The following is a 21,437-nucleotide window of genomic DNA, read 5'->3' as shown; positions in this document are numbered from 1 at the left end:
GCCTGCTGGCCCGTGGTCAGTGGGCTGCTCTCCACGCTAGGATCCTGCATGACCACACTGCCTCCTCCTGCTTTTCTGGGGCCCTTTGCTCCCGCTCACCTTCCTGGGCACGTTCCAAGGCACAGTCCCAGTCTACACACTTTCTCCTAGTCACTGACTTTAAGAACCCATCTACTCTGGGGCTGGCGCTCTGGTGCAGTGGGTTAAGCCCTGGCCTGAAGCGCCGGCATCCCCTATGGGCACTGGTTCGAGTCCTGGCTGCTCCTCTTCCGATCCAGCCCTCAGCTATGGCCTGGGGAAGCAGTGGAAGATGGGCCAAGTCCTTGGGCCGCTATACTGGTATGGGAGACCTGGAAGAAGCTCCTGGCTCCTGGCTCCAGATCGGTGCAGCTCTGGCCATTGCAGCCATCTGGGGAGTGAACCAGTGGATGGAAGACCTCTCTCTCTCTGTCTCCATCTCTCTGTAACTGTCTTTCAAATAAATAAAATAAATCCTAAAAAAAAAAAAAAAAAAAAAAAAGAACCCATCTACTCACAGCTTCTCATGTCAGATCTATTTGTAAAATGCTGAAATCTATGTTTCTAGCCCATCTTTTCTTTGGGCAGTCTGGGGCTTCTTTTCTCACTGTGAGGAACAGGCTACAGATACTTAACGGCAATAAGCTATAGAATAAATTCATCTTTCTCTAGTGCTAACATTTTTATTCTGTGTGGTACCTAAGAACTGTAGCAGAGCTACAATCAAACCTGAGTGCAAAAACCAATCACAGAGAGGGTACTGTGGGTGGCCCTGGCCAGGCTTGGCCCAGCCTCCTGTCCCCATCACAAGAAGGACTTCAAAGTGGGCAGAAGGGCAAGATTTACTTAAAGTGCAAGGTCAGGGAATGACCGTGCAAAGCCAAGTGAGAAAGAGCTGCAATCACCAGGGTTCGGAGCCGACATTTTATAGAGTCTGGGGCACGGTGGTGTCTGCAGCAGGGCTTAACTGAATATTCAAAGGAGGCGGAGTTTGGGGCAGGACTGGAGTACCACCATTTTTCTTGCCCTTCTCAGGAATTCTTGGGAGTATCCCAGTGTCAGGTGCAGGATGGGGCTGGGAGTGTCAGCCATGGCAATTTTATGATGGTGACATTATAATGAACTAAAGGTCATGGCAGGGACACTGCCAGCCGCTGTGGTCTGCATGGAAGCAGGTGGGGCCTGGGCGGTGCACGGGGGTGGAGGATGTGTGTCCACTGTGCAGGAGGAGCTGCGGTGCAGGTGTAGGCGCTCCTCAGCTGGCTACCGCTCCCCTATGCCAAGGGCACATTACATCTGAACAGTTTTTATATTCATAGTAGCACACTTAACCCTTACTCTATATCCAGAAAGTTTCATAAGGTAGTTTAAATTGTCCAAAAAAAAAAAAAAAAGACAAAGTTTCCAACGATTTACCTAGAGTTACACATCTATGGCTAGGCAATAAGCAAAAGAAACCTCCAAATACTTTGTGTACATTTGATAAGCACCACGAGCAACACAAAACCCTCCAATTTTTCAAAAGAAAAAGAATCCAATGCCGAAAACATCAGATTAATGCTTATCAAGGCCTTGACTGCCAGAGAACCTGTTTCAGGTAATTATAAGACAATTCGTACGCTTTGGTTTCTTTTTTTTTCTTTTCTATTACTAACTGTCAGAATTCAGAACTGCATTAACCTTGGACCACTGAGAAGAGACTGTATAATTAGAAAACTGTATTTTTCAAATTCTCTCGTACTAGAGCTTGATTAATCCCTACTGTCTCATGTAGGCGGTTCTCCAGAAGTTTGACAAATTAACAGGATATATTCCGTCCTCAGTTAGATTTAAGAGACTCAACATTTTATAGATTTGACTTTCATCTCATTTGATGTAAGGCTAATACACTATCTATTTTTAGATAGTAATATTAAGGTTACCCAAATAAGCTAAAAAAAAAAAAAAAAGAAAAGAAAAGAAAAAAAAACTGAAAATACTAAGCAAATTCTAATTTCCACACAAATAATTTAGCAGTTAGTGTCCGTCTACCCTCAACTGATCGTCACCTGCTCCTGAGACATGGTGGCAAATCCTGGGGCCTGATCAAATTTGTAGACAGGAAAACCAAGTCTCTTAGACAAAACAAAAAGAACACCCCTCTGAGTTGCTGAAAAACCCTCATTTCCAGCGATACAGGATTTTGCTTGAGGCCGCCTTCCTCAGGTCTGAGGGGCAGTGGGCAGCGCCTGTTAGGGTCAGGGTCAGAAGGCAGGTGCACAGCCCCTGCTGCCACTCAGCACTGGCCCGCACTGCCTCCTGCCGCCACGGCACCTGAATCGATGGGGCCATGGACAGCTGGGTTCACCAACAAGGCAAGGGTCAGGGCTCGAGAGCCAAGAGGCGTCTGCTCACCACCTTATGGAGTGAAACCGTGGGAAGTGTCACCTGTATTCTCTGCACTGGGTTCTCACCCTGCAGTTAGTAACTGACATGAAACAGGACACCCAAGTTCAAGGTTGGCCTGCACCTTTTAAAGAAAATAACTCGATGTTAACTTACAAGATATTCCCCTTCTCTGATGACAAAGCTTCTTGTCTTCTTGAGATTAGGGTTTTAGTGTCGTTTTGGGGGTGGTACAGGTATCAGAATCATGAAACCCAAGCACACCTCCTGGAGCCCGGGCACCCGCGCCCCATCCTCACTGCCCAGTACAATCCTGATGGAAACTTCCAGCAAGGGCGACGGCGGGGTGGGGGAGGGGAGGGAGGCACTCACTTCCCTAACAGATCCATTTAAGGGTCTGCTTCAATGCTTCCAGAACTAAAATGGAATTTCAACTACTTATTTCTTAATTATTGAAAGATGCCCTGTCAAGGCCTCATATGTCACTGCCAACCTCCAAAGTATCTACCCTTCAAGTCAATAATTCAGCAACAGAACAGCCTCAATGTGAGGCTCCCCCTGCATCTTCCCAAGGTGCCACCCAACCCCCATCCCCGGTTACGAAGTGTTCACACTTCCAGCTACCTCCCAAGTCAAAGCAATGGTCCCAAATACTGCCACTATTTTACCTCCTCTATGGGAAGCTCCTGTATCTGTTATAGCACAGTGATTCACGGATCAGGGTTTTCCAGTGACCTGAAATCAAGGTGAGCCTGTGGGAAGGGAGAACCAACTCAGGCTTCAACAGTGACATCGCCTCTCTAAGGCCCATTCTTCCCAGCCTCTGCTCCCAGCTCCTCACCCTACCTCACTCCACGGCTTCTCAGACTCAGCCTCACCCCCCCACCCCCCACCACCGCCGGAGGAGCAACGCTGCTCTGGGCTACAGGGGGAGACGCGGCTGAACACCTGGCTGGGCTGCAGACGCCCAAGCAGAAGCCACAGGCACCAGGGAAGGGCTCCTGAAGAAGCACTGGGAAAACTCAGGACAAGCAGGGTTGGATGCACAGTTTACAGGGGGAGACTGAATGTGTGGAAGATGAATTTGAATTACAAATGCCTCTCCAGAACAAAGGGGCTGAACCCTGGCAGCAGCCCACCCAGAGCTCACATCTTGTTCAGTCCCAGCCTCTCTCAGCTGCAGTAGAAACGACGCCCTCCCTGTCCCATCACACAGGGGTACATGGCAGGAAGATGCTCTCTGAACAACACAGAACCATGAGATGAAGTCGTGCCTACCGCTCCTTGGAAGTGGACGCATCTTCTGAGGAAGGACAGCTGGCCCTCGCTGTGACGAGGGGCTGGGGACGTCAGGGGCCAGCGATAGTGGCAACAGGCAACCTGGGCACACCTAACCACGCTCCCACCAATTAACTCTGCCTGTGCTGAGAACAGAGACACCCTTGCCCCCCCCCAGCCCAGCCCCCTGCATGAGAGGCTTCTCGATTCTGAAATCAAGTGAATGGCTGCCACTACCTCTGCCACTGAGGTGCCCACAACACTACTGGAGACATCACAACATCAGTTCCTGTGTAAAAACAGAGACAGAAAATACCGGAGCAGCTTGAGCCACTCCCTACGTCACTGACATCCCATATCAGAGCACAGGTTCAAGTCCTGGCTGCTCCACTTCCTATCCAGCTCCCTGCTTATGCACCTGGGAAAGCAGCAGAAGATGGCCCAAGTGCTTGGACCCCTGCACCCACACGGGAGACCCGGATGGAGTTCCTGGATACTGGCTTCGGCCTGGCCCAGCCTCTGCCATTGCAGCCACCAGGAGATGGAAGATCTCTCTGTGTCTCTCCCCTCTGTCACTTTGCTTTTCAAATAAATAAATCTTGGAAGGGAAGGGAAGGGGAGGGGAGGGGAGGGGAGGGGAGGGGAGGGGAGGGGAGGGGAGGGGAGGGGAGGGGAGGGGAGGGGGAGGAGGGGAAGGGGGGAAGGGGGAGGGGAGGGGAGCGAATGGAAAAAGAAAAGGGAAAGGAAGGAGAAGGAAGGAAGGAAGGAAGGAAGGAAGGAAGGAAGGAAGGAAGGAAGGAAGGAAGGAAGGAAGAGGAAGGAAGGAAATATCATTAATGCGAAGAAATCCAGCCCTGTGCCTGGGAGCGGTCAGCACCTGTCCCCAGAGAGGAGGTCTACCTAGCAGAAAACAGCGACAAAGGGAATTGTGGCCAGTGCTGGGGAGATGCGGACGAGCCACACACTCAAAAGGCAGCCAAGTCTGGGTGCAGCCTCCACTTGGAGGGTGCCCTGTCAGCTGAGCGAGCAGACCCTGCCACCTGCTGCAGCCCAAACCTCCTGTCTCCACTCCCCCAACAACGCAGCCTGGTTCTTGCAGCCATCCCTGGCTCTGCCTGTCCCCTTGGCTTCCTCTGTCCCTGTCCACACAGCTGCCTCCTCACACTTGGCTTCCCACATCCATCAGTTCAATAACCTCAAAATCTTAAAAAAAAAAAAAAAAATTTTATTTGAAAGGGAAAGGGGTGGGGAAGAAGGAGGGCGAAAGACAAAGAGGGAGAGATCTTACATCAGCTAATGAAATCCTCAAATGTCTGCAACAGCCAGGGCTTGAGCAGGCCAAAGCCAGGAGCCAGGAACCCCATCCTGGTCCTCCATTTGGGAGGCAGGGGCCCCAGCACTTGGGCCACCTTTCACTGCATTCCAATATGAGATGCAAACAGCAGCTTTATCCACTACTGCAATGCTTGTCTCCTTACGCACCTGCTCAAGTCTCAGCCTCCCCACCTGTGAAATGGGGAGAAGAATCCCTCACTCTGAGAACATCGAGGCTGGAGTGCATCCGGGGTAGGGCTCAGATCAGCCTGACTGGTGTCAGTGATTCCAACCCTCTCCCCTGCTGCCGCCTGCTACCAGGGAGGCCTGGGCTGCAGGTTCAGCCTGGCCACGGGAATCTGTGGCTGCTTTTCTCTCTCCCTCACTGTTCCCCATCCTACCCCCTTCCTCGCTGCCCTTTGCTAAAGCTGCTGGCAGCATCTCATAGCACCCAGGGGAGCCATTTAGCCCCAATGGTAGCGCTTGGGGCTAAAGAGATTTCTGACTGCGGTGCTTCCATTATTGATCATAAAGCCCCCCGGAAGGATGTGGCGACAACTGCCTTTCATCCATGGTCAGCCATGCCCACGTCCTCCCCGCGCATAGCAAATACATGCGTGATGTGTACAGGCACTCAAAAGGTACCCAGGGAGACGGAACACGCACCAGGCCCAGACACATGTAATGCAAACACATACGCAAAGCTTGGGAACCTCCTTCCAGCATTAACCGCTTTCAAAGGGTGGCCTGGGACCAGGGCACTGAGCACTGGAATAGGAGTCAGGGTATGTGCGTTCTAATTAATCCCAGCTCCACTGGGCCTGCCTCAGGCAACTCCCTGATCCGTTTGGGTATGGAGAAGATGGAGACGAACCAGGATCCTCAGATAAATGCATGCTCTTGGCAATGCCCTGCATTCAGAGGACATTTCTCTAGCACAACAACCGCCTCTTCCTCTCGCCCTGGTCACTGCCCGCTCCTGCAGCTGCAACCCTGCTGCATCCTTCAGAGAAAACGCTGCACAAATCCGATCCCATCTCCAGCCCCTGTGGTCCTCCGCACACCCTCCGGTTACTAACCAGTGTGACCCCACCCATTCCCTCTCCCATCCCTAAACATTTTGCCTTTCTTCTCCCTTTCTTGACTCTATGCTCTCTCTCTCTCTCTCTCTCTCTCTCTCTCTGAGCATTGCATCATGTAACAAACATTTGCAAGATAAAGCAAAAAAACAAAATGATTCTCCCGTCCTACACCTGCATCCCATAGCGGAATGCCAGGGATCAAGTCCTGCCTCCAATTCTGATCCAGCTTCTTGCTGATGTGCTTGGGAGTTGGCGGAAGGTGGCCCAAGTGCTTGGGCTTCTGCCACCCGCATGGGAGATCTCGATGGAGTTCCTGGCCTCTGCCTTTGGCCTGGCCCAGCCCTGGGTGTTTGTTTGGGGAGTGAACCAGCAGATGGAAGATCTCTGTCTCTCCCTCTCTCTCTTTCAAATAAATAAATAAAACTTAAAAAGATGATTCTTCTATCTTACAAATATAAACCTTTCTCTTGGCCCCATCTCCTCTCCTGGCCTTCTTCTCTATCATTCTGCTCTCTGTACAGCCACATACCTCAAAACTGGTTCTAAACAACACTCCCATTTCTTCATTTTCTTTTCTTCCCTCAACCGTTTCCAATTTGGCTTCCAATCTCATCACTGCTGAAATGGCTCTTGACCCTGTCCACAGCGACCTCTAGGTTGATAACGTCACAGGTGTTTTTTAACCTTCTCAGCCTTTTCACTGGCCTTGGACACAGCTGACTGCTCCATGGGCTCCACAATGTCATGTTCTGTTTGTTTTTTTAAAATGATGTATTTTTATTTATTTGAGAGACGGCGAGAGAGCAGGAGAGAGAGAACTCTCATCTACTGGTTCACTACTCAAGTACTTGGCAACTGTAGGGGCTGGTCCAGCGCTATAGTGAAGAGCCAGGAACTCAATCCAGGTCTTCCACATGGGTGGCAAAGATCCAATAACTTGAGCCACCACTGCTGCCTATCAGGTTCAGTCTGCACTGGCAGTCAGAGACTCTGATATGGGATGTGGGCATCTTAACCACGAGCCCAAATGCCAGCCCCTCAGGCTCCTACTTTGCAGGCCCTTCCTCCGCCACCCACCCTCCAAATGCTGGGGTTCTGAGGAGTCAGGCCAGGGCCTTCTCCTGTGTCTGATGTGCTCTCTTGGTTGGCTCACCCATACCCATGGCACTGATGCATCTAAATGCCCAACATACCAGCATTGGCATCTCCAGCCTTGATCCCTCCCTGAACTCATACACCCCTGCCCCTCCCCCCGCAACTACCTGATACCTGGGAGCTCTCACAGTCCAAATCTTCCTTGAACTTCCCCAGACTCTGATCCTCCTGCAGTCCCTCACCTCCGTATGCCTACCCAGGTGTGGCAGCCAGAGCTGTTCGGTGGAATCCATCTCCCTCTTCGCCCACACCACGCATCCTGCAGCTGTTCCTCCCCAGTCCTTGTGCCCAGCCTCTTGCAATCACTTCACAGCTCACTGCATCTCCACTCTTGCTCTGGACAGGAGCCACAAACACAGCCTGTCCTAGCCCACTTGGGATGCTCTAAGAAAACACCATAAACGGGCAACTTCTAAGCAAATTTCATTCCAACAGTTTCAGAGGCAGTGAGGTTCAAGAAGCCATCAGAATCTGTGTCTGGTGAGGACCCCTTTCTTGGGTCATGGGCAGTGCCTTCCCCTTAAACAAGCCCCCTCCAGGGCCCTGCCCTCCAAGCCCCAGGGTCCTCCTCCAAGCCCTCCCTCTTTCTCTTTGTTTTTAAAATTTTATTTATTTATTTGAAAGGTAGAGATAGATAGAGGGAGAGAGAGAGAGAGAGAGGGAGAGAGAGAGAGATATCTTCCATCTGCTGGTTCACTCCCCAAATGGCTGCAATGGCTGGGGCTGGGCCAGGCTGAAGCCAGGAGCCAGGAGCTTCTGTCAGGTCTCCCACGTGGGTGCAGGGACCCAAATACTTGGGCCATCTCCACTACTTTCCCAGGCACATTAGTAGGGATTGAAGTGGAGCAGCTGGGACTGGAACTGACGCCCATATGGGATACCAGTACCACTCCCCACAGCACAGGCCCCCAAGCCCATCCTCTTAACACCATCAGCTTGGGGTTAGGGTTTTAGCACACAAATGCTGAGGGATGTGGAGGTTCAGTCCAGAGCAACCAGAGCAAGCTATGAAATCCAGGCTCCTAATCCACAAGGCCCTCACACACATACACACACACACACACACACACCCCGCATTACTACGCCTTCCCCCACTAGGCCTGGGTTGAGTCCTCTCCCCTCCCCCACACCTGTACCAAGGGACGTCCTGGCCAACAGCCTCTGCCTGGAATGCTCTTCCCATCCTCAGATACCAGCTGGCCCATCCTGACCTGACAGGAGCCATCTAACCCTGCAGATCTCAGAGAGAAACTCACTCTCTCAGAAAGGACTGTCCAGTAACATCTGCCTATTTCATGAATGTCTACCTCTCCCACAATGAGCCTACAAACTCCCTGAAAACAGATCGTACCACACAGCTCTAATGGACCACAGCAGAGTGCCCAGCACAGAACACAGCTAGTTGGTACCCTGGGAGTTATCGCAGAATGAGTAGGTGTGAAAGTTTGCTGAAAGAAAACCAGATGCACAGGGGCCAGCATTGTGGCACAGCAGGTTAGCCACCACCTAGACCGCCACCAGCATCCCATATCAGAGCACCAGTCTGAGTGCCGCTATTCTGCTGCTGTTGATCCAACTCCTCACTAGCTAATGTGCCTGAGAAAGCAGGAGAAGGTCCAAGTGCTTGGGCCTTTGTCACCCACGTGAGAGACCCAGATGCACTTCCTGGCTCCTGGTTTTGGCCTGGCCCAGCTCTGGCTGTTGTGGCCATTTGGGGAGTGACTCAGCAGATGGGAGCCCTCTCCATTTCTCCCTCTCCCCATCACTCTGCCTTTAAAACAAATTAAAAAACCAAATCTCTTTAATGCATTATAAAATGTAGTTGTAATTTTTGGAAAAGGAAACAAGATGACTCAAGAGAATGCCCTCATCACCAGCAGACTCAAGCCAGTGAAAGAATAGATGACTCATTAGCATTTACTTCAATTCCTAAAAAGTGGGAACTAACTTGCCGAAGGAAAAACGACAGAGAAGAATTCTGCTGCCCTTTATACACCTAAACTCAAAATTAATGGCATTCTGACCTAAGTCTTTTAATTGCAGAATTAAAAAATTCATGCTCAGTTATCATACTCAATATTTTAAATTTACTATAGCATCTATCATTTGAGAGAAGCAAAGAGATACTAACTGGCCGGCATCAACCCCTCAGCCGGCCTGAGTGGTGTGTACCTTCCCTCGAATTCTCTCCTGCTTTCATCAATATCAGTGTTTATCAGAGGGCTGCCCAATGATATGCAAGTATCTGCATTTCAATAAATATTGTTCTGTCTATTTAGTCTTACAAGAACCTTTTGTCTCCCAGGAGTTCCAGGTCCTGAGTATATTCAGTTTTTCACCTGGACGGGAGCCTTTTCTTCATGGCTTTTATCTTTCTTTCATCCAATGTCTTTTCAGCTCCATGTTTGTGGGGTAACCTGCACTCTCTAACTACCTCTCCCATTTGTGCACGCTCTCCCTATCTGGTTTACATTCATTGTAGAAATGCAGCAGACTTAAATCCCGGAAGAGAAGGAATGGATGAAGCCTATCTCTTAATTTACTCATACGTACGCATGCATGTTCAACCTCTGTGTCGTTGCTACTAACAGCTTCTCACAGCCTTGCAGCTTGGACCAAGAAGCTTTCACAACTCCCTAAGCAGAAAAACGGATGATAACCCAGTACAATCACAGCTACTGATTATTTGTGTGTATGTGTGTGTGAGTGTGTATGTGTGTATGTTTTAGAATTACAGCACTGGAGAACTCCTCAGTGATAATTTATCTCATAAAGACACTGAGAAATAAATGTCAAATGGTGAATCTCAAAACCCCACCCTCACTGGATACAACCTACCAGATCTGGAACTGCCCATCCAGGACTCTGACCACTTCCATTTGAAGGTGATCATCATTTTAAGCGCTGTGGGAGTGTACCTAGTTAATACGTGTACTACGGACAGGCCGATCCACATCCAAATATCAAAGTAAAAGGGGGCTGGCACTGTGGTACGATGGGTGCACCACCTGCAACACAAGCATCCAATACTAGAGCAAGTGCTGGTTCAAGTCTTGGCTGCTCTGCTACCAGTCCAGCTCCCTGCTAACACGCCTGGGACGGTGCTTGGGCTCCTGCCACCAGTGTGGAGCCTGGGGTGGAGTTCCTGGCTCCTAACTGCAGCCTGGGTCAGTCCTCGCTTTTGGGGATATTTGGGGAGTGAAACAGCAGATGAAAGATCTCTCTGTGTCTCTCCCTCTCTGACACTCTGCCTTTCAAATATATACACACATATATTTATTTATATATGTACATATATTTATTTATAACTTTTAAAAAAAAGCATGCAGAGGAGGAACAAACAATTCTAAGAAAACAGAGGGAATAAAAACATAAAGATAAAAAAATAAGAAAACAGGAAAGTAAAAGTAAAAAGCAATATAAACATCTGTAAAAACCTCTAAGAGCTAGGTTTTAACGCAGGTTTCTCAGAGTAAACAAGATACATGTTCTCTTAACATACCAGCATTATCAAAGCTTTGCAAGGGAGATTCAGATTAAAAAAAAAAAACCTCAAAATAAAACCTCAGAAATTCAGACAAATTTCAAAAAGATGAGTCAAAATTGGCACATATGAATAAAGACTATTAAACTTATTGTCAGGTGCCCACCTTCACCATACTGAATGGACCTAGCATTTCTCAGGACAGCCTTGGCAAACTTAGAGAATTAAAGAAATTGTATTTGTCATTAGACATATCCATTTGCACTGCAGACCATTTGGTGCTCAAATACGTACTACAACTGTTTTCTACAATAGGTTGAATGTGCCCCCGAAAAAATTTTTTTAAGAATTTATTTATCTGAAAGGCAGAGTGACAAAAAGGGAAAGTCAGAAAGAACTCTTCAAACTGCTGGTTCACTCCCCAAACTGTTGCCACAGTCATGCCTGGGCCGCCAGGAACCCATCCTTGACTCACGTGGGCAGCAGGGGCCCAAGTACTTGGGTCACCACCCTCTACCTTCTCAGCTGCATTAGCAGGAAGCTAGCAACCAGCCCTGGAATCGGCACTCCGACAGGGGATGCCGGTGTTGCAAACTTTGGCTTACCCCCTGCACCACAATGTCAGTCACCCTGACATTTTCTTGAGGCTATTAATTTTTCAACAAATCTTTCATTCTGACATAGTATAGAGATACATGGCAGCCTCTTCTGTAAGCCTGCATTTGGTTTTATTTCAGACTTCTATGAGAAATGCCTATAAAAAGGAGACATACAGATGTGCTTTCGTGGGTGGGTTGGATCCCTGCAGATGAGCACTTTAGCTTTTCCTGCCTTCTACTCTTCAGGACAGGGTAATTTTTGTTACTATCCATCCTGTGCAGCTCTTCATAATGAAATACAGACAGACACATACACACAATCCCCCATTCATTGGGTTACCCCCCAAAGGCCCACCACAGCCAGGGTTAAGCCAGACCAAAACCTAGAGCCCAGAACTCAATCCAGTTGTCCCACAAGGGTGGCAAGGGCCCAAGCACTTGAGCCATCATCTGCTGCCACCCAGGGTATGCAGTAGCAGGAAGCTGGAATTGGGAGCACAGCAGGGACTCAAATCCAGACACTCCATTATGGATGTGGACATCTTACACAGGATCTTAACTAACATCACACCCACCCCAAATCTCCAACACTTTAAAAATCATTAACCCAGGGCCCACACTGTAGTATAGCAGGTAAAGCCACAACCTGCAGTGCCAGCATTCCATGTGGGCGCTGGTTCGAGTCCCGGCTGCTCCACTTCTGACCCAGCTCTCTGCTATGGACTGGGAAAGCAGTAGAAGATGGCCCAAGTCCTTGGGCCCCTGCACCCTCGTGGAGACCTGGAGGAAGCTCCTGGCTCCTGGCTTCGGATCAGCACAGCTCCGGCCACTGTGGCCATCTAAGGAGTGAACCAGCGGATGGAAGACTTCTCTCTCTCTCTGCCTCTTCTACTCTATAACTCTGCCTTTCAAATAAACAAATAAACCTTTTTAAAAAATTAATTAACCCTTCTGTCTATAAAGCACATAGGCAAATTAACAAAAAAATCCCGATTTATTCTTTCTGGAAGATTGGTTATGAAAAACTGTCCCTTAAGGTGGAATGCTCTTACGCTGTGAAGGGTTAAGAGGACTCAAACACACACCACTTCATTCCTCTGTTTATCTAAACCACCACACAACCAAACCCTAAGTCTGCCCCTACTCAGGGTTTTCTCCACCGATTACATCACTTATTCTGTGGAAAAGCCCCTCATCAGACCCACTATCAGATCACAACTAGAAGACCAGGCAGGCGAGGAATGGCAGGAAGCTAGCTGTAGGTGAAGTTAAACTCCGCAGAAAAAGAAAGAGCAAGTCATCAAATCCGCATATCTGCCCAACAAAACCAGGGGGCAGTCAACATCACTGGCTGAAAGAACAAACTAGATCTTCATCACGAAGAGCCTCTTACAAGCTATGAGGAAGGCACAGCTTAAGGAGGATCAGCCTCCTAACTTCTTGATAAATTAGTTTCTCAAGACTAACCTTTTGGATGCCAAAGAAATATATCACATGCATGGCAGTCAGGAAAATGTCAGTGTTCAAGGGGGTAAGGTAAATGGCTCAGTAATCACTAACACGACACCTGTGCATGCTTAACAATATGCTAAGTCTCAAAAGTAGCGATTCCGTTTCAACACGGAATGCAAAGAAGCACTGCCACACGCTGGCTACGCCGGCAGGCCGAACTCTCACTGCACTCACTCCAGGTCTGCAGCACCCCTCCCTGGCGCTGGTCTTCTTAGGGCATTTCTACAGATAAAGAACTGCCTCTGGCAAGAGCCCCAGCCCCCATCTTAGCCCAAAGCAGCCAGAGGAGAGTGACAGCCACTCCTGGGGACAGCAAGAGCATGGCGCGGCAGTGTGGTGCAGCAGGCAGCGCAAGCCTGGCTTCTGGACACCACAGGACAATGCAGGGAGTCTTACCCCAAATCCCCTGAAGTTCCACAGTGGGAGGGAGCTGCGCCTCCCCAGCTCTCTCCAGTCTGTGAGCTCTACCACCTACACCGGCTACAGAACCCCAAAGACTGGCATCTGAATTATGAGTATTTTTACCTCCATTTGATAAAATTGGTATTTTGATTAAACGTGTTTCAGAAACTAAAACTGTCAACTCTCTACTCCGTCATGGGTTTTAGCAACCCACCCCGATAAAAATAAAAACCTTCCAACGTCTTTTTTATGGTAAATTACACAAAATCTGCTTCCCCGAGTTGTAATTGTCATTCATCTGAAAAGGTTCTCATTACAGTAGCGCTGCCTTCCTCCTGCCTCTTACCCTCACCAACATCACTCTATCTTGGATTTTTGAGGCAAAGGATGAAATAGAAAGCAGTTTCTTTAGCAAGGGGACTTTTCATCTTCCATATTAATACCACACATAATCAAACAGCTTCATGACGTTTTGATCCCACAGCCGTCAGAACAAAAACACTGCTTGAGAACGCCTCTCCAGAGAGACAGCCCAGAAGAAGCTCCATCTCCTGCCGTGTTCCGGGGGGCCTGTTCCCCTCCTCCTCCTCCATGCTGTCAACCCAGACAGATGGCGGCCGAACTTGCGGAACCGACAGAGCAGAATTCCACCGTACGGCGCTGGTAAACTCCACCGGCCCCAGTCCTCAAGCTCCCTTTCTTGGTGGGTAGGTACCACAGACCGGTGGTTTCTTCACAGCAGAAACTTACTGACGCCCCACAGCCCTGCAGGGTGGAGGCTGGAAACCAGCAGCCAGCGTGCACAGGCTCTAAGGACCCAACTTCCTGTAAACTGCCCTCCTTGGGGTCCTTTTGTTTTTTTAAAGATTAATTTATTTGCTTATTTGAAAGGCAGAGTGAGAGAAGGAGAGACAGGTAGGGAAAGGGCAAGAGAGAGATCTTCTATCCGCGGGTTGCCCACAATAGCCAGAGCTGGGCCAAGCTGAAGCCAGGAGCCAGGACTCCATCTGGTCTCCCACATGGTAGCAGAGGCCCCAGCACATGGGCCATCTTCCACTGCTTTTCCAGGTGCATGAGCAGGGAGCTGGTTCAGAAGTGGAGCAGCCAGGACTCCAATCAGTGCTCTGGTATGGGATGCTGGCGTTGCAGGCGGCATCTGGACCTGCTGTGCTACAACCCTGGCCCACTCAACTCTTTTGGATTTACAAAGCCTTCTTGTAAATGTCAAGAGAACTCTCAGGACTGCTACACAATGTTAAACTCTCAGTATCTTTTGTGCAAGAAAATCCATGCTAACCAACTACTTCATATCAGTAACACTTTACATTAATCTGATCTTTTTTAAACAAATAGCTTTTACGTGAATTTAGAAACATATGTTTCTATGTGCTGGATGTGACATTTATCCGGCTGTGGATCATGCTTGGACTACTTCTAACACATCAGTAGTGCATCAGGATTCTGTGCCCAGAGGATCTAAGCCCACACCACCACCGCTTTCTGTTTAATTTTTTAAAATATCTGAAAGAGAACCCAAATGCCTGCAATGGCTGGTGCTGGGCCAGGCCAAAGCAGGGAGCCAGGAACTCGATCTAAGTGTCCCGTGTGGGCGGTAAGAGCCCAACCTGAGCCAAAAAACACTGCCTCCCAGAGTCTCAATTGGCAGGAAGCTGGAATCAGGAGTGGAGCTGGTAGTCCTGTGTGGGATGCCAGCACCTTAACCGCTACCGGAAACCCCCGCCCTCCTACCCTCTTTTAACAGGCTTCTGTACTGTGACACACGCAGGGGGACATCTAATTCCAAGATCAGTGCTCCTTCTGCGGCCCCACTGTGTATCTCCTGTGGAGCACAGGTTTGAGCTTTTCTGAGATGGTGATCACCTCATCTGCAGCTGAGGGCCGAGGCTTAGACGAAGTAACTCGGCAGACTTGAGAGGGGCATGGTGGCCTGCCCTGAGCATCCGATAGAAGCTACTCCCACTTGACTGAACGGAACCTTTCTTCAAAGGGGAGAGCACTGGCTTCAACGCATGTCCACCAAACTCGTATGGTGAAACCGTAATCTCAAAGTGATGGATTGAGAGGTGGGTGGAAGGTGGTCAGGCCGTGAAAGTGGAGCCTTTGTGAATGGGATTAGTGCCCAGGCCAATGTAGCCATTTGGGGAGTCACCAGTAGATGGGGGGAGAGTGTGTGCTCTATCTAGCTTCCAAACAAATGAAACAAAAATCTTTAAAACAAAGAGAGGAGACTCACTGGTCTCCGCTGCAGATCACCTCTAAAGCTCCTTTATGTGGGTTAGAGCCTAACCTGTCAGCCTGGTCTTCCTGAGAGAGCACAGCTGCCACGAGTGTGGGTGTGGACAGAAGCGGCTCAGATATGCAACTCTACACACCAGTACCTTACTTTTTTGTGTGAATTTTTTAAAAACAGAAGCAAAAGAATTTTCATTTTAGGCAATAGTCACTAAACATTTCTGTTGCATCACAGGCGATCCAAACATTTACGAGGGCACATCAAAAAGTCTGTAGAAATTGGAATTGAAAGGACATTCATCCTTGTCTCAACTGTTGAGGAACAGTTTGTGTGTGTGTGCGCGCGCGCATACTGCTAAACCCTTTACTTAGTATAGAGTTGGTCTTCCATGTATAAAGTTAATTGGAAATGGATCTTAGTGGAGAATGAGGCTGGGAATGGGAGAGGGAGAAGGAGGAGGAGTGGGAGGGCAGTTATGGTGGGAAGAATCACTATACTTCTAAAGTTGTACTTATGAAATGCATGAAGTTTGTATTCCTTAAATAAAAGGTTTCTTTGGGGGAAAAAAGGACATTCATTTTGGTGAAAAATTTTTTGAAATCCATGCATACATGGAGTCTATAATTTACAAAGTTCATAGAGAATGGAGTATTATGAAAAGAACAAATTTTTAAAACTTTTGCACCAAAATAAACTTATACCTTTTAATTCCATTTTTCCATGAATTTTTTGAAGTACCCTTGTATTTCTATGAGCTGAAAAGCCTTGAAAAGACAAGAATGAGGGTATACTTTATATAGTCACAAGTCATACTTAGAGCCAATCTTTACACACAGTCGACTGTAGTTCTAAATGCCTTTTAAAAACCATTTAACACTTTCTACAACTTGTGGAGTACACCAAATTACAAGCTTACTCTGATGAAAGAAAATTGCCTATATTCTGCCTTAGCTACACAGAAAATGAATAATTGATGAGTAAGAGCAAAGAGTTTTGAAAACCTAGAGATATCATAGGGATGATAAAAAATGCAATCCAGACAGACAACCAGCACCCAGAAACTCAGCAAAACTATCCAATAAAAACAACCAGTGAAGATGGACAAATACCTGTGTGTATGTGTTTCATTCCTTCTGGAAGAAGCTCTGAAAAGGACTCTTCCCAGCCTGGACGAGGACAGTGTCTCATAAAACCAGCTGCTCGAGAAGATACTGACTACTGGGGAGCGAGGCGGTGGGGGACTGCAAATGTACTGCAAGGCCTTTGGTTTCTAAGTCACCACCACACATTCCCCCTGGGGCTCACTGTGATTCAAGAAGGTACACACAGGTCAGGGGCCAGTGCTGTGGTGCAGCAGGTTAAGCTGCGTCCTGCAACACGGGCATCCCACATGAGCACCAGTTCTAGTCCCAGCTGCTCCACCTCCAATCCAGTTCCCTGTTAATGTACCCCGGGAAGCAGCAAATGATGGCCCAAGTGTTTGACCCTACCACCCATGTGGAAGACCTGAATGAAACTCCTGGGTCCTGGCTGTTGTGGCCATTTGGGGAGTGCATCAGTGAATGAAAGAACTCTCTCTCATTCTCTCTAATTCCGCCTTTCAAATAAATAAAGTAAATCTTAAAAAAAGAAAAAAGAAAAAAAAAAAAAAACAGGTACAGGTCTCACTGAAGCCCCCTCTACTGCTGTTCTGGTCACTGGCACCTCTTTTTTAAATATAATTTTTATGGTTTTTTTTATTTTTTATTTGACAGGTAGAGATATAGACAGTGAGAGAGACAGACAGACAGAAAAGTCTTCCTTCTGTTGGTTCACTCCCCAAATGGCCACTACGGATGGCGCTGCACCACCGATCCGAAGCCAGGAGCCAGGTGCTTCTCCTGGTCTCCCATGCGGGTGCAGGAGCCCAAACACTTGGGCCATCCTCCACTGCACTCCTGGGCCACAGCAGAGAGCTGGACTTGAAGAGGCGCAACCGGGACTAGAACGCGGCGCCCATATGGGATGCTGGCGCCGCAGGCGGAGGATTAATCAAGTGAGCTACGGCACTGGCCCATGTATTTATTTTTATTTCAAAGGCAGAGAGAATCAAAGAGAGGCAAAGAGATGTTTTCTGTTTGCTGGTTCACTCCCCAAACACCTGTAATTGCCAGGGCTGGGTCAGGCTGAAGCCAGGAGCCTGGAACTCCATCCAGATCTCCCATGTGGATGGGAGGGGCCCAAGTACTTGAGTCATCATCTGCGGCTTCCCAGGGCATATTACCAGGAAACTGGACCACAAGTGGAACAGTCAAGACTCAAACTAGGCACTCCATTATGGGATGCAGGCACCCCCCCCAACACACACACACACTCGCAGCATCCTCCCACTCCATCAAACACCGGCCCCACTCGCATTTACTGACATCAGCCTGAGTAGGACACACATTTTCCAAGAATCCCTCTGTACCGGAGTTCAACTCAAGGACCAATACTTCACTGTTTTGATCTGGTGAAATACTGCCTGGGGCAGTCACTCATTTCAGTGGAGATCTGTAACAAACCAACTCTCTCACACCCTCGGTTTTGATACAGTACACTGACCTGTACTGTCAAAATTTATACTTGTGGGGCCAGCATTGTGGCATAGTGCGCTAAGCGTCCGCCTGCAGCGCCGGCATCCCATACAGGTGCTGGTTTGAGTCCTAGGTGCTTCTCTTTCAATGCAGCTCTCTGCTATGGCCTGGGAAAGCAGTGGAAGATGGCTCAAGTCCTTGGGCCCTTGCACCCGCATGGGAGACCTGGAAGAAGCTCCTGGCTCCTGGCCTTGGATTGGTCCAGCTCCGGCCGTTGTGGCCATCTAGGAGTGAACCAGAGGACAGAAGACCTCTCTGTCTGTCTCTCCCTGTAACTCTATCTCTCAAAAAAATAAATCTTAAAAACAAATAGAAATGTAATTAAAATGTAATTTTTAAAAAATTATAGTATTTGCATAGATTTAAAAACAACTAATGATTTCCCTTCTTACCATCAAAAGCTTACAGAATCGAAGTCGGGATGGCAAGAAGTTTACAAAATACGTCAGCATATTATTCTCACTTCTTGCTACCATCCACTCTACAACTGGGCTCAGCAGACAGCTTTTACATCCTGCCCATGCTGACGCTACTGCTACCAGGGCCAAAGTCAAATGCCTACCTATTACACCCCCTTAATCACCAACACTCGAGAGACCTGCGCGCCCTGCAGCCCTCCCCACCTGCCTTCCTCCAGCTCTCCTCTTCCTCCAGGAACCTTTTTTTTTCTTTTTCCTTCGAACATGAAGGAGTTGCCCTTAAGCAGCTTACAAAGAGACTGATGGTTAACATGATTAAGGCCCAGGAACATTAGTAAAAATACATAAATGGGACTAAAGGTAGACGTGGAATTCTTCATGAGAAAACCCCAGGGGACACCTACCAGGAAAGAGTCAACAAAGAAGAAAGGTCTTAAGTCGTGCCTTGACCTTGGTTTCCTGAAGGCACAATCTCTCCCATCTGGATGGCCTCAATCTACTTTACTTCCAAGAGAGCAGTCTGTTCATTTCAGTCATAGAGGGATGAGCATTATGAAAAACTAGCAACCAGCACGTACAACCCACTTTGCCTCTTTTATGCCATTAGTTGCACAAGGGCCAGGGAATAAAAGAGAAAGAGAAGCTGTGCCCGCCCCTGCTGGACAATCTCTCAAGGGACTCTCCCTGGGGCTCTGCCTGGCAACACTTTTTTTTAAGAAGCACCCTTCCCTAATTTCAAGGTAAAAAGCTGGACACAGCCAAACCAAACGTTTTTGGTTCCACTCTTGTGGCTTTGAGTCTGATCACAGCCCGTCGTGGAATGCAGCACCCCCTGGGACAGAAGGCAGCAACCGCATCACCCGTACCCTGATGTCCAGCTCACAGTTTGATTCCTGCTTCCCAGAGAAGAGCTTCAGACAGATGACCTCATCAGGCACAGGAGCTGAAGCCTGCTTCTCATCAGAACAAAGCCGCAGGCAGCACTCGGCTCATGGACCCTGCTTCCAAGTAGTAAAGAAACAACCTACAGAGCCCTGCACGTGCCCGTGTGCTATCTCTGCAAGGGGCTACAGAGATGCCCACAAAGAAAGAGAGGCCGCCAGGGAAGCATGCCAGGCCCACCACAGGCAGCAGAGCTCGGGAGAGCAGGACCAGCCTGTGTGGCCACTCCACGCTTTCACCGAGGGGCCTCTTTGGGACTAAAGGGATGGGCACAGGAAACGGTGATAGTTCAGTAAGGGTTCTTTCTTTGAATGAAAAGGAAGACAAAGCCTCTGACCAACTTCCCCTTTTTAAAAACAGATGCATAATAACTGTAAGCATTTGTGGGGTACAGTGTGGTATTTGATGCGTATATGATGATCAAATCAGGATAATTAGCATATCCATCACTGCAAACGTATCATTTCTTTGTGCTGGCTATGCTACAAATCCTCTCTTCTAGGTATTCTGATATACAGTAAATTATCATTAACTATAATCACCTTACTGAGCTGCAGAACCCTGCAACTCTGTTAACTAAGCACTCCCTAGGCCCAGAGCTAAGCAGAAGGGAACATCACCAGGCCGTGCCTCACCGTAAGGGTACTTGGTATCCAGCTTGTTCTCTGCCGTCCTCCTCCAAGGCAACAGGTCGTCGCTGCACCCATTCGGCATGCCATTGTACCCGATCCCGACAATCTTGTTCTCCGCGTTCACGATGCAGGCCCCGACCTACAGGGAGACACGTCCAGAGGCTTGGGGACTGCACATGGCTCTCCTGCCCCTGGGGAGGCAGTGAATGAAATCGCAGGGAATGCAGAGCTCAGAACGGACTTCCAGCTGCTGCAGGTGCTGAGAGCTCTGTCTGCTGGCCAGTATCCAGGGACAGCTCCCAGAAGCCTCGGGAAGTGCACGCCTGGCCCCAGACAGAGGGGGCACAAGAGGCAGGTAACAGTGGCATGTGTCAAGTGACTCCCTCAAGCAAGACGGGAGCACACAGATTCACTCTGCGTTAAGCTGGCGGCCATCCTTCCTAATTCGCTCCTTGGTGGGCACTTCCTTGTCTCTGGGAGTCCAACCGCTCTCCTCTGAAACTCATTTACCTGGGAATTCGGATCTTTGCTTCTCTGTGCTGATAAGAAGGCCACTGCCATGAAATACTCAGGCCACTCCAAATAGTCCTCCCGTTTTCTGCAGGAAACCTCACTCATGTTGGGTCTAGAGGAAAAACATGGTAAGATGGTTAAGAAAAGCCCTCTGAGAAAGCAGTAGAGGACGGCCCAAGTCCTCGGGCCCCTGCACCCACGTGGGAGACCCGGAGGAAGCTCCTGGCTCCTGGCTTTGGACTGTCGTGGCCAACTGGGGAGTGAACCAGCAGATGGAAGACCTCTCTCTCTGCCTCTCCTCTCTGTGTAACTTTCAAATAAATAAATAAATCTTAAAAAAAAAAAAAGAAAAGAAAAGAAATAAAAGTCCTCTGATAGATCTGCTTTCCAATTCAACCCAACCGTAGTGAACTTTGGATCTGTAAACACAGGCCACGTCAGCCACATTTACCAATCAGAAATCACAAAACATGGACTCCACACCGTCCCATCTTTTAAAGTTAAGAAGTTCCCTGTTTCAGAAGTTCGGTGTTGGCACCAGCACCTCCCCTTCCTAAATCCTTCACCTGTTTGCAGCTTGCTCATGGCACGGTTTTCGACGACACACGACTGCCTACAAACCTTTGTCCTCCACCTCGCTCCCTCGCTTACAAAGTGAAGCTGGCAGAGGAGGGTGCGGGAAGAGAACAGAAACCTTTCTGGACCATCTGACAGACCCCAGGCACCGTCAGCAGTTACCCAGGCCCACTCGCAGCCGGGGCACAGAGCAACAGCCCATCTTAAGGAGACTCAGGGAAGCCAGGGATGGTTCCCTCAACAGCACAGGATTACTA

General features: G+C 48.8%; 1 protein-coding gene across 3 annotated transcripts in view; it reads right to left on the bottom strand.

Moving 5' to 3' along the window:
• DCTD (dCMP deaminase) overlaps positions 1 to 21,437 on the bottom strand; it is a 32,360-nt gene that overhangs the window by 9,888 nt on the left and 1,035 nt on the right. For all 3 annotated transcript variants that reach the window (XM_062213357.1, XM_062213358.1, XM_062213356.1), the window contains exons 2-3: positions 20,602 to 20,716; positions 20,095 to 20,230 (exon numbers count right to left, since the gene is read on the bottom strand). In XM_062213357.1, the coding sequence (XP_062069341.1) occupies positions 20,095 to 20,230; positions 20,602 to 20,709 (244 nt within the window). In that variant the 5' untranslated portion in view covers positions 20,710 to 20,716. The remainder of the gene's footprint in view (positions 1 to 20,094; positions 20,231 to 20,601; positions 20,717 to 21,437) is intronic.

This window comes from Lepus europaeus, chromosome 16 (assembly GCF_033115175.1).
Source record: "Lepus europaeus isolate LE1 chromosome 16, mLepTim1.pri, whole genome shotgun sequence".
NCBI classification, from domain to species: Eukaryota; Metazoa; Chordata; class Mammalia; order Lagomorpha; family Leporidae; genus Lepus; species Lepus europaeus.
This window is presented reverse-complemented; position numbering and strand designations above follow the sequence as displayed.